At 35.9% G+C, this 20,697-nt stretch overlaps 1 protein-coding gene across 1 annotated transcript in view; it reads left to right on the top strand.

Annotated features, from left to right (window-relative positions):
* LOC145672946 (pancreatic triacylglycerol lipase-like) overlaps positions 1–20,697 on the top strand; it is a 186,913-nt gene that overhangs the window by 56,380 nt on the left and 109,836 nt on the right. The window contains exon 2 of the mRNA XM_081742194.1: positions 18,174–18,287. Within this exon, the coding sequence (XP_081598320.1) occupies positions 18,174–18,287 (114 nt within the window). The remainder of the gene's footprint in view (positions 1–18,173; positions 18,288–20,697) is intronic.

The following is a 20,697-nucleotide window of genomic DNA, read 5'->3' as shown; positions in this document are numbered from 1 at the left end:
TTTATTCACTTAGATATGACAGGTACAAATTCTCTTCGCTGTCCTAGTTTGTTTGGGATATCATAGATACATATCATTCTGTAGTGAGTTCTCCATCGGACCAAGAACTAAAAGATCTAATTCTGGATTGTTTGCCCGCAGATGAGGCCAAGATATTTAAACTAGGGACGGTTAATACTGTTCAAGAATTGAATCTTTGTGAGAAGATCTAAACTACAACTTTGGTTGTAGGTAGTTCCTGTTGCGTTAGTTGACAAAATAGTAGCAAATATTCATAACACAGGGTACTTTGGACTAAATAAGTGTATGTAATTTGCGCGTACTCTATTTTTTGGCGGAAACAAAAACAATCATTTACACGATACATTAAAAATTGTGAACTGTGTGCGCGTACAAAATTTTCCAATCAAATCCTGGCGCGAGGTCTTCACATAGAGGCAGAGAGACCACACCAAATATTGTGTCGATATTGTAGGGAAACTCCCTTGCAGTTTCGGATATTATTTTGTTTTATCCATTATTGTTGTTTATAGTCGATTTGTATGTTAGCTACCACTTAAAATATCGACAGTCGCAGAAATCATTAGGGTCTTAGACAAAGATTACTTCTAAGATTATCTTATTCCATATCCGAGTCACATTGTTTCGGATAAAGGTCCACAATTTCTCTCTGGGAAATAGAACTATTGCATCGAGCATATCAAGCATATTTTGACTACTCCGTATGCGTCACAATAACCATACAAGGTGGAAGGAGGTGTTGAAAACTGCACATGATGATCTTAACTATTCTTACAATAGTAGTGTAAATAACAGGCCTGCTGATATCTTTATTTCATTTTCAGCTACTTGTAAATTTAGAGAAAAATTTCCCTGGCCATTAGATTTGCAAAATGCAGAATATTCAAAAAGGTATATTCAGATACTCCCCAGATTAACAAAAAGAAAACGAAAAATACAATTAAAATTAACTAAACCTGTAAAAGTTAAAAAGGGAGACTCGGTGATTGTAAGAACTCATTTCCTCTTTATTGCACATAAAAAGGTTACGCATAAATATATGCTAGTTTATAGTGGTCCATATGTGGTAACTGAGATAAGAAAAAACTATGTTGTTTTGGAAGATTTAAATGGGAAAGCAGTTTCGAGTCAAAATTTGACTAATATAAAATTATTTGATTGTTCCGAAGAAAAAAGAGAAGAATTATTAAGAAATTTTAAGTAATCAAAAAATAATTAATTCATTCAGAATTATTATTTTTTCCTCAGCCGCCGGGAAAAATGTTACATCCTGCTTTTCGTAAATATGTACACCTTGTCTCAAAAAGGTTGAGCGCATTCTTTATTGGTGTTTTGAGGCAAAAATTTTCTAAGTCCAGCTTCGGGTATCTTCGGGAAAAAGTAAGCCAGGTTCGAACCTCCAAGCCAGCCTTTGCAATCGGGAAAAAGTTTGCAGATGTGTTTTTCTTCTTTTAAATATAATAAGACTTGTTACCAAGTGTTTAAAAAAGCAACATTGATTGAAATACTTAATGATACAATATTTCGAAACCTTTTATTAATGTGACCACATGCTTGTTTGTCATTTAGCTTTCTATACGTAATGGAACATTTAAATACGTTAAAGAATCTTTCCATATGTAAAAGCATGCTCAAAGTTAAGAAATAGAACATAATTATCGCCTGAGTACTAAAATAAAAGTCAAAGTAGAACAGAAACAGCGTTTGTAATGGATATGAATGTCATAATTATCTTGAGATCCGTTATACATCGCTAGAAGCTTAGTTCTAGAAGTCCTTGTGTTAGCTCATCGGTAAGCTGTCGGATTTCAAATCATAAGGTTGTGAGTTCGAATCCCATCTTGGTCAATACTTTTTTTAAAATTATATTTTCCGCAATGCATGAAAAATTATATAAAATAATTACATTAAAATACATAAGTTGTTTATATATAACATAAGAATTGCAGAACATAGTAATTATTATGTTTAAAATATAACATCTGAGATAATTTTCACAGTAGGTCGGTATTATATATGAGGATGTAAATACAAGTTAAGAAAATCGTTTAATAGCAATAAATAAGTTATGTAGTGTATTTATTTGCAGCTATTTGTCATATAGAGAGTAATTCTCAACATTCATAATATATAATGTCATTTATGTTCTTGAAAAGTTATTCGATGCATAAACAGAGGGTATAAACAGAGAATCCAAAGTCGGAACGCTCGCAAAAAAATTCATGAACCCCAAAGGTCACGTGAGCAGACTGGAATTGTCCTTATGAAGCATGCCACAGCAGAAAGTCTTTACATAGATTTTCAATTCAATTCCTGATATATGCTTTTGCAATGTGGAAGTGGTGATGCCTTCAGTCGCCCTCTCTCGCTCGCTCGCTCTCTCTATATACAGAATATAAAATTGGATTTATGTGTGTGTTTCAACATAATTCTGATATATCTAGAGCAATTTTAACTATATTTCTTACAGTCTGGAAAAAGAGTACTGTCGGGATACATATCAAAAATGCTAGAAACGGGTCAATATTATTATTGAATTCATAGTTTCGTGGTCGCTTAGGTGAATAGCTCTATTTTCAATTCAAGTCCAATTAAGCTCCCATTAGCACCCAGGGTGGTTACGTAGCGACATAAAGATATCGAAATCAACCGATATTAGAATCGAATCGTAAGTTTTCAGCGCCGCTAACAGTGCAGCATTTCCCATTAGTCCACATTAGTCCCATTGCCTAGAGGGCAACATATTTGCAGAGTGCAAATTTTAAAACTTGAATAATATTTTAATTTTTTCCGTATGAAAAAGTTAAAAATCATGAGCAAATATACTATTTCACGAACAATCCTCTTTTACTATTCTAATATGTTTAATAATAGCGTAAGAAATGTAATAGTAATTCAGAACATGTTTCACAGTTGTTATTTTTTCTTACATAGTTGTAGCTGTAGCATGTAGTGAGTGGAATTTAACTGTAATAAATTCACTAATTAACCGTATTCGAATTAAGTTTTATTTTTAAGTTCGGAATGAAGGGGCGGAGAAATATGGAGTTATTGGGGGCACCGAGCTTTTCTACATTTTACTTTCAAGATCTCCATTTTTCTTTTGTCATTTGTTCCTAATAAAAAAAGTTCAGTCACTTTTGGATTGTCATAGGATAGTAGGAGTTGGATTTTGGGATGCAGCCTGTGAGATTCTAGAGGAGCTAACTGCTTGAAAAAATATTTTTGAATCATCTGTAACATATGAAATAAGGATATGTATCATAAAAAATTGAAAGTAACTATGTCTGCGTAATCATCACCGTCAAATTGCAATGTCAAATGAATTGACGTTTGGTATATAATCAGGCTCCAATCCCAACTGGGAAGTTATCATACGCGTGTCACTTTCATTATAATACATATCCTTAGGGGAAGTAGAAGTCCGAATTTTTGCGAAAAATTTAGTATCTCACAAGCCGTTCAACTGAGAGCTGAAATTCAGCATATAACTCTTTATTAAAAATAAAGAGAATATGCCCTGGCATTTTTTAAAATTGTCTTTTATGAGCGGGGGGACGGGGGTGCATTTTCTATATATTGGAAATTGGTAGTGGGTTGATTTGTAAAAATAATCGCAAACGATTGATATTAGTTGAGAAAAAAATTGAGTAATGCAAACTAAAGTTCTTTTTGAATTTTATACCCACTGCTTTCTATTTATAATTGCTGAAGCTGGTGTTTAATATATGGAGCGTTCCGAGCATAAGGCAATCAAGCCATAAAGTTAGAGAAAAATGACCATAAAATTTGTATTCTAAACTTAATTACATGGGCATTTTCAATTAGTACGGCATGCTTAATTACATAGAAATTAGTTTATCTCTCTCTCTCTCTCTCTTTTTTTTTTTTTTTTTTTTTTTACGTTGGTCTACTTTTCCTTGATTCGAAACTTTTAAATTTCACCCTATTTTCTACTGAAATGTGTCTGTAAGGCAACAAAGAAATAATTACATATGATAATTTTAAATTCATTTTAATTCGGAAGATGAGAAACACTTTGCCATTATATATCGTAAAGGTCAGACCCACCAGTATTGTAACAAAGAGGTGCTTGAGCCAATGACGGTAGAAATTCAAACTCCGATAAGTGATAATTTCACAGTCTTGTTTTATTACAAGTGTAATCTCTTTAGTCAATGGAGAGGAGGACGTGGGTCATCGGTCAGAGTTGATTTCGATGGGTTTTGGTGGGTCGGAGTTGGTCGCAATGGTTCAGAGTGGTTCATAGTTGGTGGTGGGTCAGAGTGGATCACGATGGTTGATGGGTCAGAGTGGGCCAATGGGTCATTTGGGTGGTGGGTCATAGTGGGTCATGGTGGGTCGTGGATCAAATTTTCATTGACCCACACCATCTCTGGTTAAAATTGTACAAAAGATAAGAGGCACCGAAGATGCATGTCGGCTATTATGCTCAAATTTTGCGCATGGATAGTACTCCACCAGAAAGCAATAAATCTGAAACGGTTCACGGTATGACCTCCTAGAACTCGAGATGTAGGGGTTTGTCTGATTGGCTAAATTAAGACGTCAATGATTTATCCTTCAACAACCAAGCTTTTTATGATCGTTTCCGTGGGGAAGTCAGAAGAGCACGTGCCTAGTAATCGTAATATTGATAGTTCGCGTCCACCCCGGGGTATTTGTTTTGTGTTTTTTTGTTTCACCTAAATATAAACAAATCATACATATAGGCATTTTAACATATTTTGGGAGAGTAATTTTGTGGTTCGTTGGCGTTTCATCGCGTCTCTGCCGCTGGTAGTAAAGTTTTCAAAATGGAACTTGGGCCATCACGGATCGTCGCTGCGGGGCCACCAATTTCTGGCGAGAGGTTAATAGTTGACCATCTGTAGTCCACCGACGCTTACAGCTTAGGGTAATGAACGATGTCCTTGCCTTGTAGACTTCATGACTACCGACGTCGGCAGTCAACTAGCTTTTAGTATTCCTTTACTAACCATCTATCGTTCATGTTTGTACACGGTGTTGTCATAATAATAATAATAATAATAATAATAATAATAATAATAATAATAATAATATTTGTAGTAACAGTAGTATAATTGATGATAGAATAATTATTGTCTATGTATTGTCTAGGTAGGACTACACACAGGATTTGGCTCGTTTTGGTTCGACTTGACTCTAATCCGAGTCGAGTTGGAATATATTTTTCGCGCCGAGTCCAAGAGTAGACCTCAAAGATGTCTGTTTCGAGTCGAGTCGAGTTTCAAAGAAAAGTCGTTCGTGCCCATCCAACCAGCGCCCGGCACTGACAGTGGATTCAGTAACTGTAATATCTATATTCCCAACGACGAAGGTGCTGGTTCAAGATGGATGTTAAACTCCTTCATTGAAGAGGCCATTAACGTATCCGATCTAAGCCCACAACTTCTTGAACAAATAATAGAATGATCATGCGACAAGTCTTGCAACTGGTTTTCTGTAACGAAGACTTGGACAAGTTCTGCCTGATGAGGAGAGAAGAATATCCTGGTCTGGTGATTGCTGCTTTAAAAGTAATAATTCCATTTGCTATATCGTACTTGTGCGAAAGTGTTTTTTTTATGGTAAACATTAAAACAAAGATAAAAATCGCTTATCAGTTGAAAATGGCTTGATAATATTCGTCATGAAGATTGAACCGGGCATTGCTGCACTAGTGAAATTACACCATGCTTAGGTATCTCATTAGGTTTTAATTTTAATTGTATTTCAGTGTGCAGGTTTTGTTTCATGTGTATTTTTCTAGTATTTCTATATACAGTTCTCATTAGTTTTATATCATACCTCTTTGATTTAAATTCATTTTTAAACAACTCTACTAACTAACTAACTCTATGGCCTATGGAACCCGGAGGTTCAATGCCGCGTTCACAAAAGCTCTACACTGACTTCTATCCTTAGCCAATTGGATCCAGTTTCTACTTTGTATTTTTATCTCAGCGAGATCTATCTTAATATTGTCCTCCCATCTGCCCCTAGGTCTTCCTAATGGTCGTTTTCCGTTTGGTCTTCCAGTCAAGACTTTCAAAGCGTTTCTACTTTCTTCCATTCTAGCTACCTGACCTGCCCACCTAAGCCTCCTAGACTTGACGACCCTAACAATGTTGGGTAACCGTATAAATTATGTAGTTCCTCGTTATGAAGTTTCCGCCATTCCCCATTCCCGTTCCTCTTGGGTCCGAATATTCGTCTAAGGATCTTGTTCTCAAATACTTTCAGTCTATGTTCTTCCCTCAGAGTAAGCGACCATGTTTCGCAACCATACAGAACAATAGGCATGATTATCGTTTTGTATATTTTAAGCTTCAAATTTCTCGACAGAATTCGCGACGACAAGAGACTTTGAACCGAATAGTAACACGAATTCTACACCCTTTGAAAATGTTCAGTAGACTTATTTTTTATTGTTCTTTACAGTGTGTATAAAAAATAAAAGTATGCCTATCAAAACAAAATTAAAAATAATATTTAAAAATAATTTCTGGTATTAGATTCTAACTATATTTATCTCTTCCGCCTATCTTCGCGATCCCCTAGGGGCCGCGACTCCCAGGTTGAGAAACCCTGCTCTAGGCATACATGAGTTATGATGGAACATACATACATACACTTTTATATGTATAAATGCAGATAAGAGAGAATTGAGAGAGAGCGATTAAGGAATTACCGCTTTCAATCTCTTCACTTTACTTTTGCGATTCGTGAATTTCTTACGTGACAGTTTGGGGCTAGCTAGTTTTTTGTCTTGAACCACGATCCGATTTTCGATATGCTCTACCTAAATGCTGTAATGCGAATATTGAGAAGTTATCTGCGATGAAAGTAGCTGCAAATAAATATATTACATAACTTATTTATTGCTATTATACGATTTTCTTAATTTGTATTTAATATCCACATACAACATACCGACGTTCTGTCAATACCTCAGATGTTATATTTTAAAGATAAGAATTACTTATGTCGTGAAATGATATGAATATATATATTCAACTGATATATACAACTGATGATATGAATATATATATTCAACTGATATATACAACTGATGATATGAATATATATATTCAACTCATATATACAACTGATGATATGAAAATATATATACAACTGATGAATTGTAATGTAACAATTTTACATAATTTTCATGCATTGAGGAAAGTAGAATATCATAAAGGAATCTCATCTGAACGGGTATCGAACTCACGATTTAAACGTTCGGTGGTGTACCACTGAGCTAACATGACCGCTTTTCGGAAGCTGCTTCTGAAATATAACTGAGCTCATACGTAAATGCTCTTTTCCGTATGGAAATCACAATGACGAAACGAGAGTGTGAATACATAGTCTCGAAATATTGTATCATTAAGTATTTCAATCAATGTTACTTTTTTCTACACTTAATACCATTTCAACATGTCTTATTATATTTAACAGAAGGAAAAACATATCTGTACATTTTTTCCCGATTACTAAGGTTGGCTTTGGAGGTTCGAACCAGCAGCTTTAGTTTACTGTTTTCCGAAGACACCCGAAGTTGGACTTCGAAAGTGTTCGTCTCAAAACAGCTATAATCATATCGCTCAATCTGTTTGGTATATGGTATATGTTTTTATACGTGTAAAGTCAGTATAACAATTCATTCTTTAAACAGCTTTTTGTATGTATTAATATTCCTTTATAAAAACTGTTTTTATTATTATTTTTACGGCGCACCATTTTCAGATTTCTTTCGCGAGTCGTTGACCAAGTCGTTCGCCACCAGCGTTGCCAGACTCACAGCTCGGAATTATTCCAAAACCTGATCGAACTTATGCTAGATTCGGTCAAATTATGCTAGATCCTCATAATTACTAATTCAGGAGTTTAAAAAAAAAAACAAAGTTGAGATACGATAACGTAGCTTAAAATACACAGAGAGCAAGAATGCATGGATAGAACTCAATACTTCACGCACCAAAATTTTAACTCAACTAAATTACTGCAGTCGTTGCCAAACTCAATGGCGTATATATCGTATAAATGAATGCAAAGTTTTTGTTTACATATTTTGAAAGAAAATTACTTCGCAGCATAAGCGGAGTTGGGAATCGTCTGCTGGGGGAGGGGGCAGATTTTTGGTCGGTCTCGGAGCTGTCATTTCAGGAATAAATATGATCATCAAGTCAGAAGTAAAGATGGTGAAGTTGTCAAAAAGTTGGGGGGAGAATTGCCCCCATAGCTCCGCCCATGCCTCGGAGTTAAAGGATTAGAAAACCCTGGGTGGAGCCACAAAAAAAAAAAAAAAAAAGCCCAAAGCCGTTCCGAACTTACTTAGGAAAATAAGACTGCCTGTATGGTTTACCGAGTGTATGAATCAATGGAAGAGGATACATTTCTGCCGTTCTTTTTCTTCCCACGACCAACTTCTCCAGGTTTTACGGCTTTTTGATAACTTGCTGAAATTGTGCTAGATTTGGGCAGGATGCTAAAAGCAAGATGCTAGGTGCTAGAGACATGCAAATTATGCTAGATCTAGCATCATTATGCTAGATCTGGCAACGCTGTTCCCCACAATAGGCGTGTCGTGCAAGTAACCAATCACACGTCAGGTACTAGCTTTTACTTATTGCTTTCTTCTCACAGCTCAGAACATTGGTAACTATGGATAGACGTACAGCAGTAATTACTTTATGGGAGTTGGAAGGTTATTCTGCAACTGCAGCTAGCAGGCGAGTAGGTGTCCCGGCCTCTACAGGAAGGCAATGGATTCGGAAATATGGTGCTACAGGTCAGACTGGTAATTTACGATCTCCTGGTCGTCCGCATGTGTCAACCGAAGCCCAAGATGCGAGATTAGTAAACGAAGCTCGGTTAGACCCACTAAGGACGTCTAGACAGATAAGGGAAGCTTCTATCTTTCCTGGTAGTAAGCATACAGCTCTGCGAAGGCTTCGTCATGCTGGGTTAAGTGGCCGTGTTGCTGCCGTGAAGGAAAAACTCTCAGACGACCACAAAATTTACCGTCTCGCGTTTGCACAGGCGAATGTGGGTCTCAATTGAGAAAACGTAGTTTTCTCAGATGAATCCATATTCACAACATCAAAGGAGGGACGCGGTTTTGTGTATCGTCCGAGAGGCACCCGATATGACCATGGATATGTGGCTGCTTGCAATCGCAGTGGCCATGTATCTATTTTATGTTGGGGTTGGATTTCCAGTCGCGAAGCAGGACAGCTTCATAGAATTGAAGGACATCTGGACAATGCTCAGTACTTAGACATTATCAGTAATATCATGGTGCCATCTGTACAAGTATTTCAGCCTGATGGTGTAATTCAGTTCCAGCAATACCAGTCGCCAATACATAATTCCCGTGTGGTTCAGGAATGGTTCGCAGGGCACCCTGAGATTGATTTAATCGACTGGCCGCCTCGTGGAGCAGACCTCAAGCTCATGGAAAATATGTGAGCAGAAGTGAAGCGTACTCTAAGGGAAAGTTGGCCTGAGGCAGATCCACCAAGAACTCAGGATGACCTGTGGCATCTTGTTTCCGAAGCATGGCTGGAGGTAGGGGAAGGAGATAGATTTGTCACCCATGTAATAGATTCCATGGCCAGAAGAATGGAGCGTGTAATAAATTCAGAAGGGTCTTGGACACAATATTAATGTCCCCGCCTTAACTCCCGAAAACAGCCCTTTCCAGGACTACCTAAACGCTTCTGAAAATATTTCTAGAAGTAAACCACTCCTTGTATCCGATTTCTGTGCAATCCTACTAACAAAAGAATGATAATTAGCTTAAGCTTTGAACTCAAGACCTCTTCAGTGGCAAGTCCGTACTCTACCAGTGAGCTAACATGAACACGCAAACCTAACCTGAAGAAACACGACTTTCAATTTCTGGTATTCGATGACAATGATGCTCATATACTTTGCAAATGTTGTATTCAACTTGGGATATTCCGCAACACACACACACACACATAAACAAAGCGAAAGAGAGAGAGAGAGAGAGAGAGAGATGAATACACAAAAGCATATTCAACGTATTTGAATGAGACTCTAAGTAACGACATTCCGTTCTAAAGAGAATTTGTGTTTCTTCCCGTGACGTTAAGGGGATCGGGAAAAGTTATGTGTCTTGAAGCAGGATACGACTTTGGATACTCTGTTTATACACTTTCTATATCCGTAGGAATATACTGTATTTCACGAATATAAATAACATACTGTAATGAGAATATTGAGAAGTTAAATCTGTATGACAAATAGCTGCAAATACATACACTACATAACTTATTTATTGCTATTAAACGATTTTCCTAACTTGAATTTAACATTCTCATATATAATAACGACCTACTGTGAAAATTATCTCAGATGTTATATTTTAAACATAATAATTACTATGTTCTGCAATTCTTATGTTATATATAAACAACTTATGTATTTTAATGTAATTATTTTATATAATTTTCATGCATTGCGGAAAATATAATTTTAATAAAAGTATTGACCCAGATGGGATTCGAACTCACAACCTTATGATTTGAAATCCGACAGCTTACCGATGAGCTAACACAAGGACTTCTAGAACTAAGCTTCTAGCGATGTATAACGGATCTCAAGATAATTATGACATTCATATCCATTACAAACGCTGTTTCTGTTCTACTTTGACTTTTATTTTAGTACTCAGGCGATAATTATGTTCTATTTCTTAACTTTGAGCATTCTTTTACATATGGAAAGATTCTTTAACGTGTTTAAATGTTCCATTACGTATAGAAAGCTAAATGACAAACAAGCATGTGGTCACATTAATAAAAGGTTTCGAAATATTGTATCATTAAGTATTTCAATCAATGTTGCTTTTTTAAACACTTGGTAACAAGTCTTATTATATTTAAAAGAAGAAAAACACATCTGCAAACTTTTTCCCGATTGCAAAGGCTGGCTTGGAGGTTCGAACCTGGCTTACTTTTTCCCGAAGATACCCGAAGCTGGACTTAGAAAATTTTTGCCTCAAAACACCAATAAAGAATGCGCTCAACCTTTTTGAGACAAGGTGTACAATTTAAATAAATATTCGTTTGTATATATTAACAAACCATTTTATTATTTTCATGGGTTAATGTCAGGGCCTGTATGTTATAAAACTGCTATTTATGTAAGTAGTGGTTAGTATGTACGGGCGTTGTTGTTTGTTAACATTTGCACTAAACAAATACCGGTTTGAATTATTACTTATTAGTAATGTAGATTACGGTATTTTAGTAAGGTAAAGTTTTATTATTATTTATATCTAATAATATTCACTTTTTCAGTTCGTTTGATATTTATAAGAATAGATGGAGATTGGAGTAAACGATATACTATAGGCATGCAGACGGCAAACAAATATTGATAACTGTGGATGGAAGCTAATTATAAATCAAATATATTTCATAAATTTTTGTATAAAAAGGAAACTCGACGATCATTCGCGTTGAATAGGATATTTCAGTACATTGATTAAATCGTCAATATTTAATATCACGGAAAAATAAGAGCCTACCTAGTATCCATGATATTATCATTCGAGGCCGCCATGTTGGATTACGTCAATGAAGGAGATAAACTTATATCGAATTATAGTAGTGTAATTGAAGGAACGGAGTAAAAATTGTTTTCTTTTAATGAGAAAGAAAATTTTTGGTATAAAAGAATAAAGAATTAGAATTTTATAAATTTACATTTAGTAGTATGTAGTTAATGAAATTCGAGAGAGCCAAGAATACACGTAGTAATGTGACGTAATGTGATGTAAGGTGACAACGAAGATACAAACTGGACGAAATTCTGATACTTAACCATCTAAATTAATTCCCAAAATTGGAAACTGTTTGATATATAACCTATCTAAATGTATATTAGAAGGAACCCTGGATCTGGAAAAAATCAATTGGTAATCGTAGATATACAGGTAACATTTCGTTTACTAACTAGAGACCGAAAAGAAGGAAAGCATGAAAGTGGAGCCATTTTGATGATTGAGGATGGTTTAGCATATTCATGAAATTAACATTAATCAAACGTATGAACTTGGAACAAAGAATTTATCATAAGTATTCGTGAGTGGTTTCCTCAATAATGAAAGCGATGTGTAACTAGATGTTCAACAGTTCCGTCCAATAATACCAGGTAAGCTATAAAAGGAAGTGTATTCTAAATTGTTCGCGATGAATGTATTAGGCCTATGAATGTTACTCTATGAGGCATGCTTTAGTAGGTCGTTTTTTATGTAACTTCAGAAACACATTCAAGCCTCAGATGAATCCCTTATGATAGATTAATTGCTAAGTTAGTACTGATAATATACACTGAATATTCAAATTACTTATTCGGTTGAACACAGTGTCATTCAGAAGATAATATGAGCATAGCGAGATAATATGAGCGAGATAATACCGAGATAATATGAGCATTCAGAACACATCATCGGTCGTGCACATATCTAATTTGCTACCTTATAATGCTGACTAGTCTGGAGCATTCCTATGCTGAGGCTTTATCAACCTGTGTGAATCATTAATCTTGTTCAATAATTAATCTATATAATAGAAATGTTATTAATAAAAAACATATATTTAATGATGCACCTGTTCCAGTTGGCAGTGAGTTATTTGTGTATTTAGTTAGGCTAGATAGAATAGGTTAGATAAGTTAGGATAGGTTAAGTTTTGTATTTACTGATGTCATGTACATGTTACATTGTATTAATAGATAAATCTGCCAATGATGATGAAAATGAACAATAAGGGGCTTAGTTGTCAGTAAAAGCTGATAATTGTTAAATGTTGAGAAATAAAACTGGAAAGAGTTTGAAAGCAGAATGGCTTGTGTGGGGTATAATAGAATACTTTATGATGAAAAAAATGAGAATTCTTCATTGGTTTTCTTTCTGATTGTGTAAGTGCGAAAAATAACTGCCAAAGCTACATTACGTGTATAATTGAAAGTGCATCGAGATTGAGCATAAAACTATCTATGATGAGAAGGAAACGAAAGAACTCAGCACAGAGTACTGCATAGATTACAATATTTTTTAAATAACAATCCAGACTAGCTGTTTAAGATGTCCAAGTTCACTGTTCGATTTTGAAAGAAATGAATAAGTAGATGTTCAACTTAAAATAATTTTATTAAACTGATATATGCATCCAATCTATCAATACAACAGTTTTCATATAATAATTCATACAATAGGGCATCGGTTGTTTAATCGTTGCTGTAAAAATGCAATAAAATTTAATGGATTAGAAACTACTTATGTATTTTTATGATAAACAATAAATGGGTTAGTATTTAGCTAGTATATAAATAATACAAAGCTGAGTATTTTTTTTCCTTAAAATCTAAAACCTCTTGTTTGGAATGACACCACCGCAAGAATCTGGAACATTCATAACCTGATGGAAATATCAATTCCGTTGCGCTTACTCAATTATTTGCCTCGGTTGATAATCCGTTAAACATCAATACTAATTTGTTCCCAAATTAACCCTTTATTTTATATTATTTTTTTTAAAATTTTTAACATCTGCACCCTGAGGTATTTAGAATTAAAAACATAAATCCAGAACTATCATAGGTAAAACAACCAGCACGGAAAATTAACGGAAACACGTCGAGTGAGCTCGGATGTTTGTAAGCGGTATAGCAGGTTACCAGTTATAGTACCAATTACAACAAAACATGCTTTTCTCGAAACAGATAACAAGCTTTATTATGATATGCACAAATTCAATAACAAGAAACATACATGAAATTGAAATAGCATTCGACTTCACTTAACTCTGTTGCATAGATCTCAATAATAGGTAAAAAGTAGCGTTCAGCTTTTCTTCGTAAGGTTTTGTTTGACAGAACGAAAGAGTATAAAATCCCCAGACTAAAGAACAATAAGGCAATAGGTTCTTAAACACAAAATAATATATTTAAAGCAACTAATTTCCTTCCTTGGTTATTTCTACGGTTTGCTGCATTTAATTTAGTGGATGAAAAAATGTTGATTATGTCAAAAGTGTTAGCAAGCAGCAACTCCAGCACTAAATAGCTGTTAAATTCGAAAGACATAAGCTAATTCAAAATTAATAAATTACTTTTCTTGTCAAGACTGGATAATATGAAATAGAAAACGTAAGTATAATAGTATTCACATAAGTATTCTAAAGCGACTTAAATCTACCATACAAACCAGCACGAACCACTCATTTTCTTTTTTCACCTTTTGTCTCAAAACTTGTTTTAAAAAGAATACGAATTTAGTAGTTAGTTTTTGCCAAAATCTCCTTTAACCCATACTGAAGCTAAATCTCACTCCATTTTTCACTAAATTAACACAATTTCATTTCACTCTGCCATATTATCAAGTCGCAGCAAATTCTTAACGAACTACACCCATTGTATTTACCTGGAACAATACCCAGCTCGCTAGCTGCACACTCCATAGGAGCATACAGGCACAACTAGCGCCATGCAGCGGGAAGTATGATAACTTCCAGCGATAGGTAACTCAAGGTCAACTGGCAAAACATTTAAATCTCTCTCTTATAGTCATTTAAAATGGAGATTTTATTAACAATACTTTTTAACAAAAATTTTTATTATTCGATTAAACGCAACACTTGCGAATTTATCAGTCTTCTTTCTCATCGCTGTGATTAATCCGATTGGGAAGAAAAGCGTGATTAACTAAGCAAATTCATCACCATTAAAACGCCGAACACGTATTTCAGACTTTGACCGTTTCTGAAAATGATTTTGCGTAGATTGTAAATCACTACTCGGCACCTTGTATATCCCATTGTCATTATCAAATCATATAACTTTAAGTAGTAAGTAAAACTTGTTGTGACTCTTATTTAAACGTTTGGGTTAGGAGCGGAGGTCATAAGAAAATTTTTAACAAATCTATTTCTTTGCAAACCGACAACAATATTGATTCAATTGGTCACAGTTTTCGGGGCGACGCAACGCGTCGTATACTCATTTCCAGAACTTTTTCTTTCTTCTTACTCGTTGGGCACCCTCTTGCTATCAGCGCCCGGGCTAGGGACCCGATCGCCAGAGATGGAGTGGGTCGGTGGGTCAAGTTTTCTTGGTGGGTCAGTGGGTCGTGGGTCAACAGCATCTGACCCACTGTGACCCACCACCCACCGTGACCCACTGCGACCCACCGACTCAGTATGATCTACGGACCCTCTTTGCTCACTGCATTGTAGACAGTATCTTCTGAGGACTGGTAAATTAATCTCCGTTTTACTTTCAAGACCTTCATTTCCCTTTCTTTTCCACTTGTTTCTGTCTACTTACCTGAGGTGAGTAAATCTAACCAAGTGAAAAAAGAACTTCAGGCACTTTTGGATATTGATATTTTTAATTGTAATAATAGCAATAGGACTTACACTACTACTTGGCTTTCGAGACTTGTGAGTTTTTAGAGCTAACTACTAGAAAAATTACATTTTTGAATCACTGTAATATATAAATTATTATATAAAAAGTGAATGTAACTATGTGTGTCTGATCATCACGGTCAAATTGCAAAGTCAAATGAAATTACTTTTGGTATATAGTTAGGCCTTAATCCAAATTGGGATGCTATATTGCTTTTATTATAATGCATAATATCCTAAGGAGGTAGTGAGAATCCAAATTTTTGCGAAAAAAATGAGTATCTCGCAAACCGTTCAACTTACGGAGATGAAATTCAGTGTATTAACTCTTTATTGAAAATAAACAGTGTGTGTCCTAGCATTTTTTAAAATTCTCTTTTATGTGGGGGGAAGACACTTTCTATATATGGAAAATTGGTAGTGAGTTGGTTTGTAAAAATAATCGAAAACGATCGATGTTATTTAAGAAAAAAATTAGAAACAAAAAATACAGTGTTTGGCTTCATATATCCATTGCTTTCTGCTATAATAATTGCTGAAGCTTATGTTTATTATATGGAGCGCTTACAGCACAGGGCAATCAACCCATAAAGTTGTGAGAAAAATAGGCATAAAATTTGTACTGTAAGCTTAATTACACGGAAATTTTAAGTTTGGATTGTACGCATAATTGTATGGAAAATTTTACACTTTTTCTCCCTTTACGTTGGTCTACTTACTTTGATTTGGAACTTTGAAATTTTATCCTTTTTTCCACTGAAAAGTATTGATAATTGAACAAGGAAATGATTATACTATGATAATTTAATTGAAATTCATCGTAATTTGGCACATGGCAAACAGCAGTGTGGTAATTGAAGTTGAAGAAGGAGGGAAATTCCCATTCACCTCTGAACACTTTCCAGGAACCTCGTTCCCTTTCGCTTTCTAGACGGGGGAGGGAACTTGGTAATGGTATCAAACCTTCATGTGTAATTATAAAAATTAAATTTATAAACAAATAAGAAATCATCAGTTTATCAGGCTTTAATTGATAATTTATTCACAAGATTCCCTATCAAAGGCGTGGTAGATGAAGTTTCTGTTCTACATGGGTCGACATTGCCAACTGACATGGTCGATATGGAAAAGATGTTGTATGGTGATAGAGAGATGATATTTCTTGCTGAGTATTTCAAACCTGACCAAGAAAAATCGTTATCAGACTTAAGTCTAACAAGTAGATTGTCGATGAGAAGTTGCGGAAATCGGGTAGAAGTGCTATCAATTTCCACGACAGAGTGCGGACGGGGATTTCCCCTTATGAATTTACAGATGACTGATATTAGAAATACACTAAGTGCTCAAACATTGTCTAACTTGTTGCTCATCAATGTTAATGGCCCACCGCTAGACAATCTCAAAGTAGACCAGCTAGTTATTTCTTGGCTGAAGGATGGACATCATTCCACTGCGTATGATTTACCGCCAAAAAGTTACCAACAGGAAATAAATCCGATTTCAGATTTGTTTTAAGGTGGAAAATTACTAGTTACGGAAAATGTATACTTGTATTACTAATGGCTTATTTGTCTTATTCAACTTTGTACCTAATTTTTAGTAAGTCTCTTCTTTGCTTTAGGTAAAGTACTTTGCATAAATATTCATAATTGCAATTATGCATATTTGTAACTTAAATTTAACGTGGTGTTTTAGGGATTACACAAATTACAATTATGAGCATCCTTTATGGAGACGCTCTCACATAAGGTACCCGAGCACCTTTATACCCTATGAACAACTGATTTTTCAAGTCTTTTGTGAGAAAAATACTGTGAACTGAGAAACCATAACCTTTTCCATATTGTACAGGGGTATTTTCCTGCGAATAGAAGTTTCTTGTGGAATGCGTTCAGAAATTAACACTTGAAAGAATACTCTCTTAGTACAAGTATATTTTAGGCACACACTAATTTCCCCCCACCTCGAACTGTTTCAATTTCCTCACTGACAAACACTTTACCAGTTTATATCCTAAAGGTCAGATCCACTGTTATTGTAACAGAGTGGTGCTTGAGCGATTGATTAGAAATTCAAACTCCGATTAGTGACAATTTCACAGTCTTGTTTTATTACAAGTGTAAACTCTTTAGTCAGTTCAGAAGAGGCCGTGGATCGTGTTTTGTTGATGACGATGGATTTTGGTGAGTCAGAGTAGGTCAAAGTGGATGAGAGTGGTTCATGGTGGGTGGTGGGTCAGAGTGGGTCACGGTGGGCGGTGGGTCACAGTGGGTCGTCGTGGGTGGTGGGTCACAGTGGGTCACGGTGGGTGATGGGTCGTGGGTCACAGTGGGTCACGGTGGGTGGTGGGTCGTGGGTCACAGTGGGTCATGGTGGGTGGTGGGTCAGTGGGTCGTGGGTCAAGTTTTCATTGACCCACGCCAACTCTGCCGATCGCCCCCTTCCCTTCTTAGCTACGGCTCTGATGGTAAGTTATTAGTGCTTTCATAGATTGAAAGAAAATTTGTGATTTGATTTTAATATGCAAAACGCTCTTCACCCTGGAATAATCATGAGCCCCGTAGAAAATCTTACTGGCTACACCTCTGTTTATTAATAATACGATGTGATTTTTTAAAGAATTTGTTTCAGGTTAAAAATTCCTTAAGTTCATCTAATTGAAGTCTCCTTTTCATTTTTCAGTTATATTCTTCTGGGTTCGTTGGGAGGCAAGAAGAGCTTTGGTGACAGTAACACGTTACATATATCCAGAGAATGGAACAGCTCCAAGGTTTCTCCACGAAAGTGTGTGTTATGGTACGTACTATAATCCTTGTAGCTAAATTCGTATAATGTCAGAAAAGAAATTTACTCGTGCGAAATCTAATAATAATAATAATATTTTAGTGCCATCTCATGAAGAAGGTAACAATTGTCTTGTTTTAATTATTTACTTATAAAATATTTGTTTAACCAACCAACTCCATTAGAACATCAAATTATAAAAAATCTCAAACCGCGAATTCAATTTTCGCATTTAAAGTAATGAAAAAAAAATTACAGGAATTTGTTCTACATCCCAAAAGTTTTAACCACTTCCCGGATTAACCTGAATTATTACGTTTACAGATGACGTGTAAAAAAATGAAATCTTTCAGTTTAACCTCACGATCAGGCCCGTAGCCAGCTCAAAAATGTAGGGGGGGGCGGGGAAAGTTAGGGGGCCCGATCAAAAAAATATTATAGTTCATCACCATATTATAGTTTATTTGCAAGCCTACTGTGAAAATTTTAGAGGGGGCCAGTAAAAATTTAGGGGGGGCCGGCCCCCCTAGTCCACCTCGATACGGGCCTGCTCACGATTATGATCTTTAGACTAAGGGAGAGAGATGATTAAGCCAAGTGAATGATGACGGAAGACTTGGTGAAATGAAAATGTGGAAGGAAAGAGAAGTACACGACAAAAGACAAGAGACGATGTTGTCCACTACAAACTTACTTCGTCGGGGATCAAACCAGACTCCACATACTAATGGTATGGTACTGAGCCACTGTACAATCATATGTAAAAATGGATCAACTATTGTTTCTTTTGGGCATTGTTTCTTTTTCTTGTATTTCAGTGCCGTGCCTTGTGGGTCCGAGCGGGGCAACGGCCCCGGGCGCCGAAGTAAAGGGGTGTGAAATCCGGGAGGAAAAAGGATATATATATATATATATATATACAGGGTGGGCCATTTTAATTAATCCACGGAAATATCTGAAAAATGATAAAACATAGAAGAAATGTTTGAAGTAAACGTTATATATTGCTAAGGGGGAAAACCATTTCCGTCAAAAGTACCCCTCCCCCCCCCGGAAATGGGGGTAACGGGGGGTAACTTTGAAATGTCAAATGGGAACATGGGTCGAGTAATACCTCGTTCGAAAGGTCTTGGTAAACTAAGTAACGCTGTACCAAAATTTGTTTCATATGGAGCACCAGTTTCAAAATGGCCGCCATGATATAGTTTGGAAACTCCAGTAGCCGCAGTATGAAAACCATGGGAGGTAAATGAATGGAACAAAATTGAAATACGTAAATAGCATAGGGCATATCGAATGGTGTGGTCCCTGTGATCCCAGTGGCCTCCCTGAAGGGGTCTTGGGGGCTAACTTCAAGATTTCAAATAGTAACATGAGTCGAGTGGTACCTCGTTCCATAAATCTTGCAAAATCAAACATCTTGCAGGAGAAAACGATTGAGCTGAAATGGCAGTGTTCTCAAAAGGTTTAGTATCCGTAGTATGAAAGCGATTGGAGATAAATCAACCGAAGAAAAACTGGAGTAGGTAACTGACGTAAGGCACGTCGAGAAGTGTTGTCGGGGTGACTCCACTGAAAGATATCCGGGGCCAACTTGAAAATTTCAAATAGCAACTTGAAGCGAGTAACATCATGTTACATAGACAAATGAATATCAAACAGCTTCTGTAAGAATATTTTCGACATGAGACACCGTTTCCAAAAGGATCGCCAAGACATGGTGAATGTGTCTAAGAAAACGTCTAGTGCCCATAGTATGAATACGGGTAGAGATAAATGAAAATAACGAAAATTAAATAGGAAAACCACGGAGGCGTTCCAAGGCTCGATAATGATACAACAGAGATAAAAATGTTAGAGTAAAATTGCCATAATGTATAGAGAGATATCCAAGTCCTGCAAAATAATATTTTCCTGTGCTCTGTATATGAGTGGGGTGGAAAGTAACAGTGAAAGTTCAAATGAGAACTCTACTTTAATTCGCAAATTAAGGCTACCTTACAAATAGGTATGGTATGGTTGAAACATTTGTTTGTAAGGATGACGCTGTAGTGACTAAAAAAAGGTGAAATTTTATTTGAATGGTAACGCATATCTGTATGGCTAAGTATGATTTTATGCGAAAACAGAAGGAACGTTATACGAAAGAAGTTGTCGAATAATGCAGTTGCTGGAACTTACAAACGTGTGAATTTGCTAATCTCCGTCGCCACAGAAACGTTTATGCAATGCGTGCTGGTTATTCGGAAAGCATTTCGGGGATATACGTACACACTGTTTCGTTCCTCAAGCTCACAATATGACATGAGTGCTAATAGTTAATCAAAATGTAACTGTGGCCAAGGACGGCCATGTTGTGGTTTCCAAGGGAGGCAAGAAAAAGCGACATTTCAAATATAGTTTCAAATTTTGCTGTAGCTAT

This window comes from Thermobia domestica, chromosome 16, assembly GCF_964235325.1.
Source record: "Thermobia domestica chromosome 16, izTheDome1.hap1.1, whole genome shotgun sequence".
NCBI lineage: Eukaryota > Metazoa > Arthropoda > Insecta > Zygentoma > Lepismatidae > Thermobia > Thermobia domestica.
The sequence above is the reverse complement of the archived record's forward strand: the minus strand, read 5'-3'. Positions and strand labels throughout refer to the sequence as shown.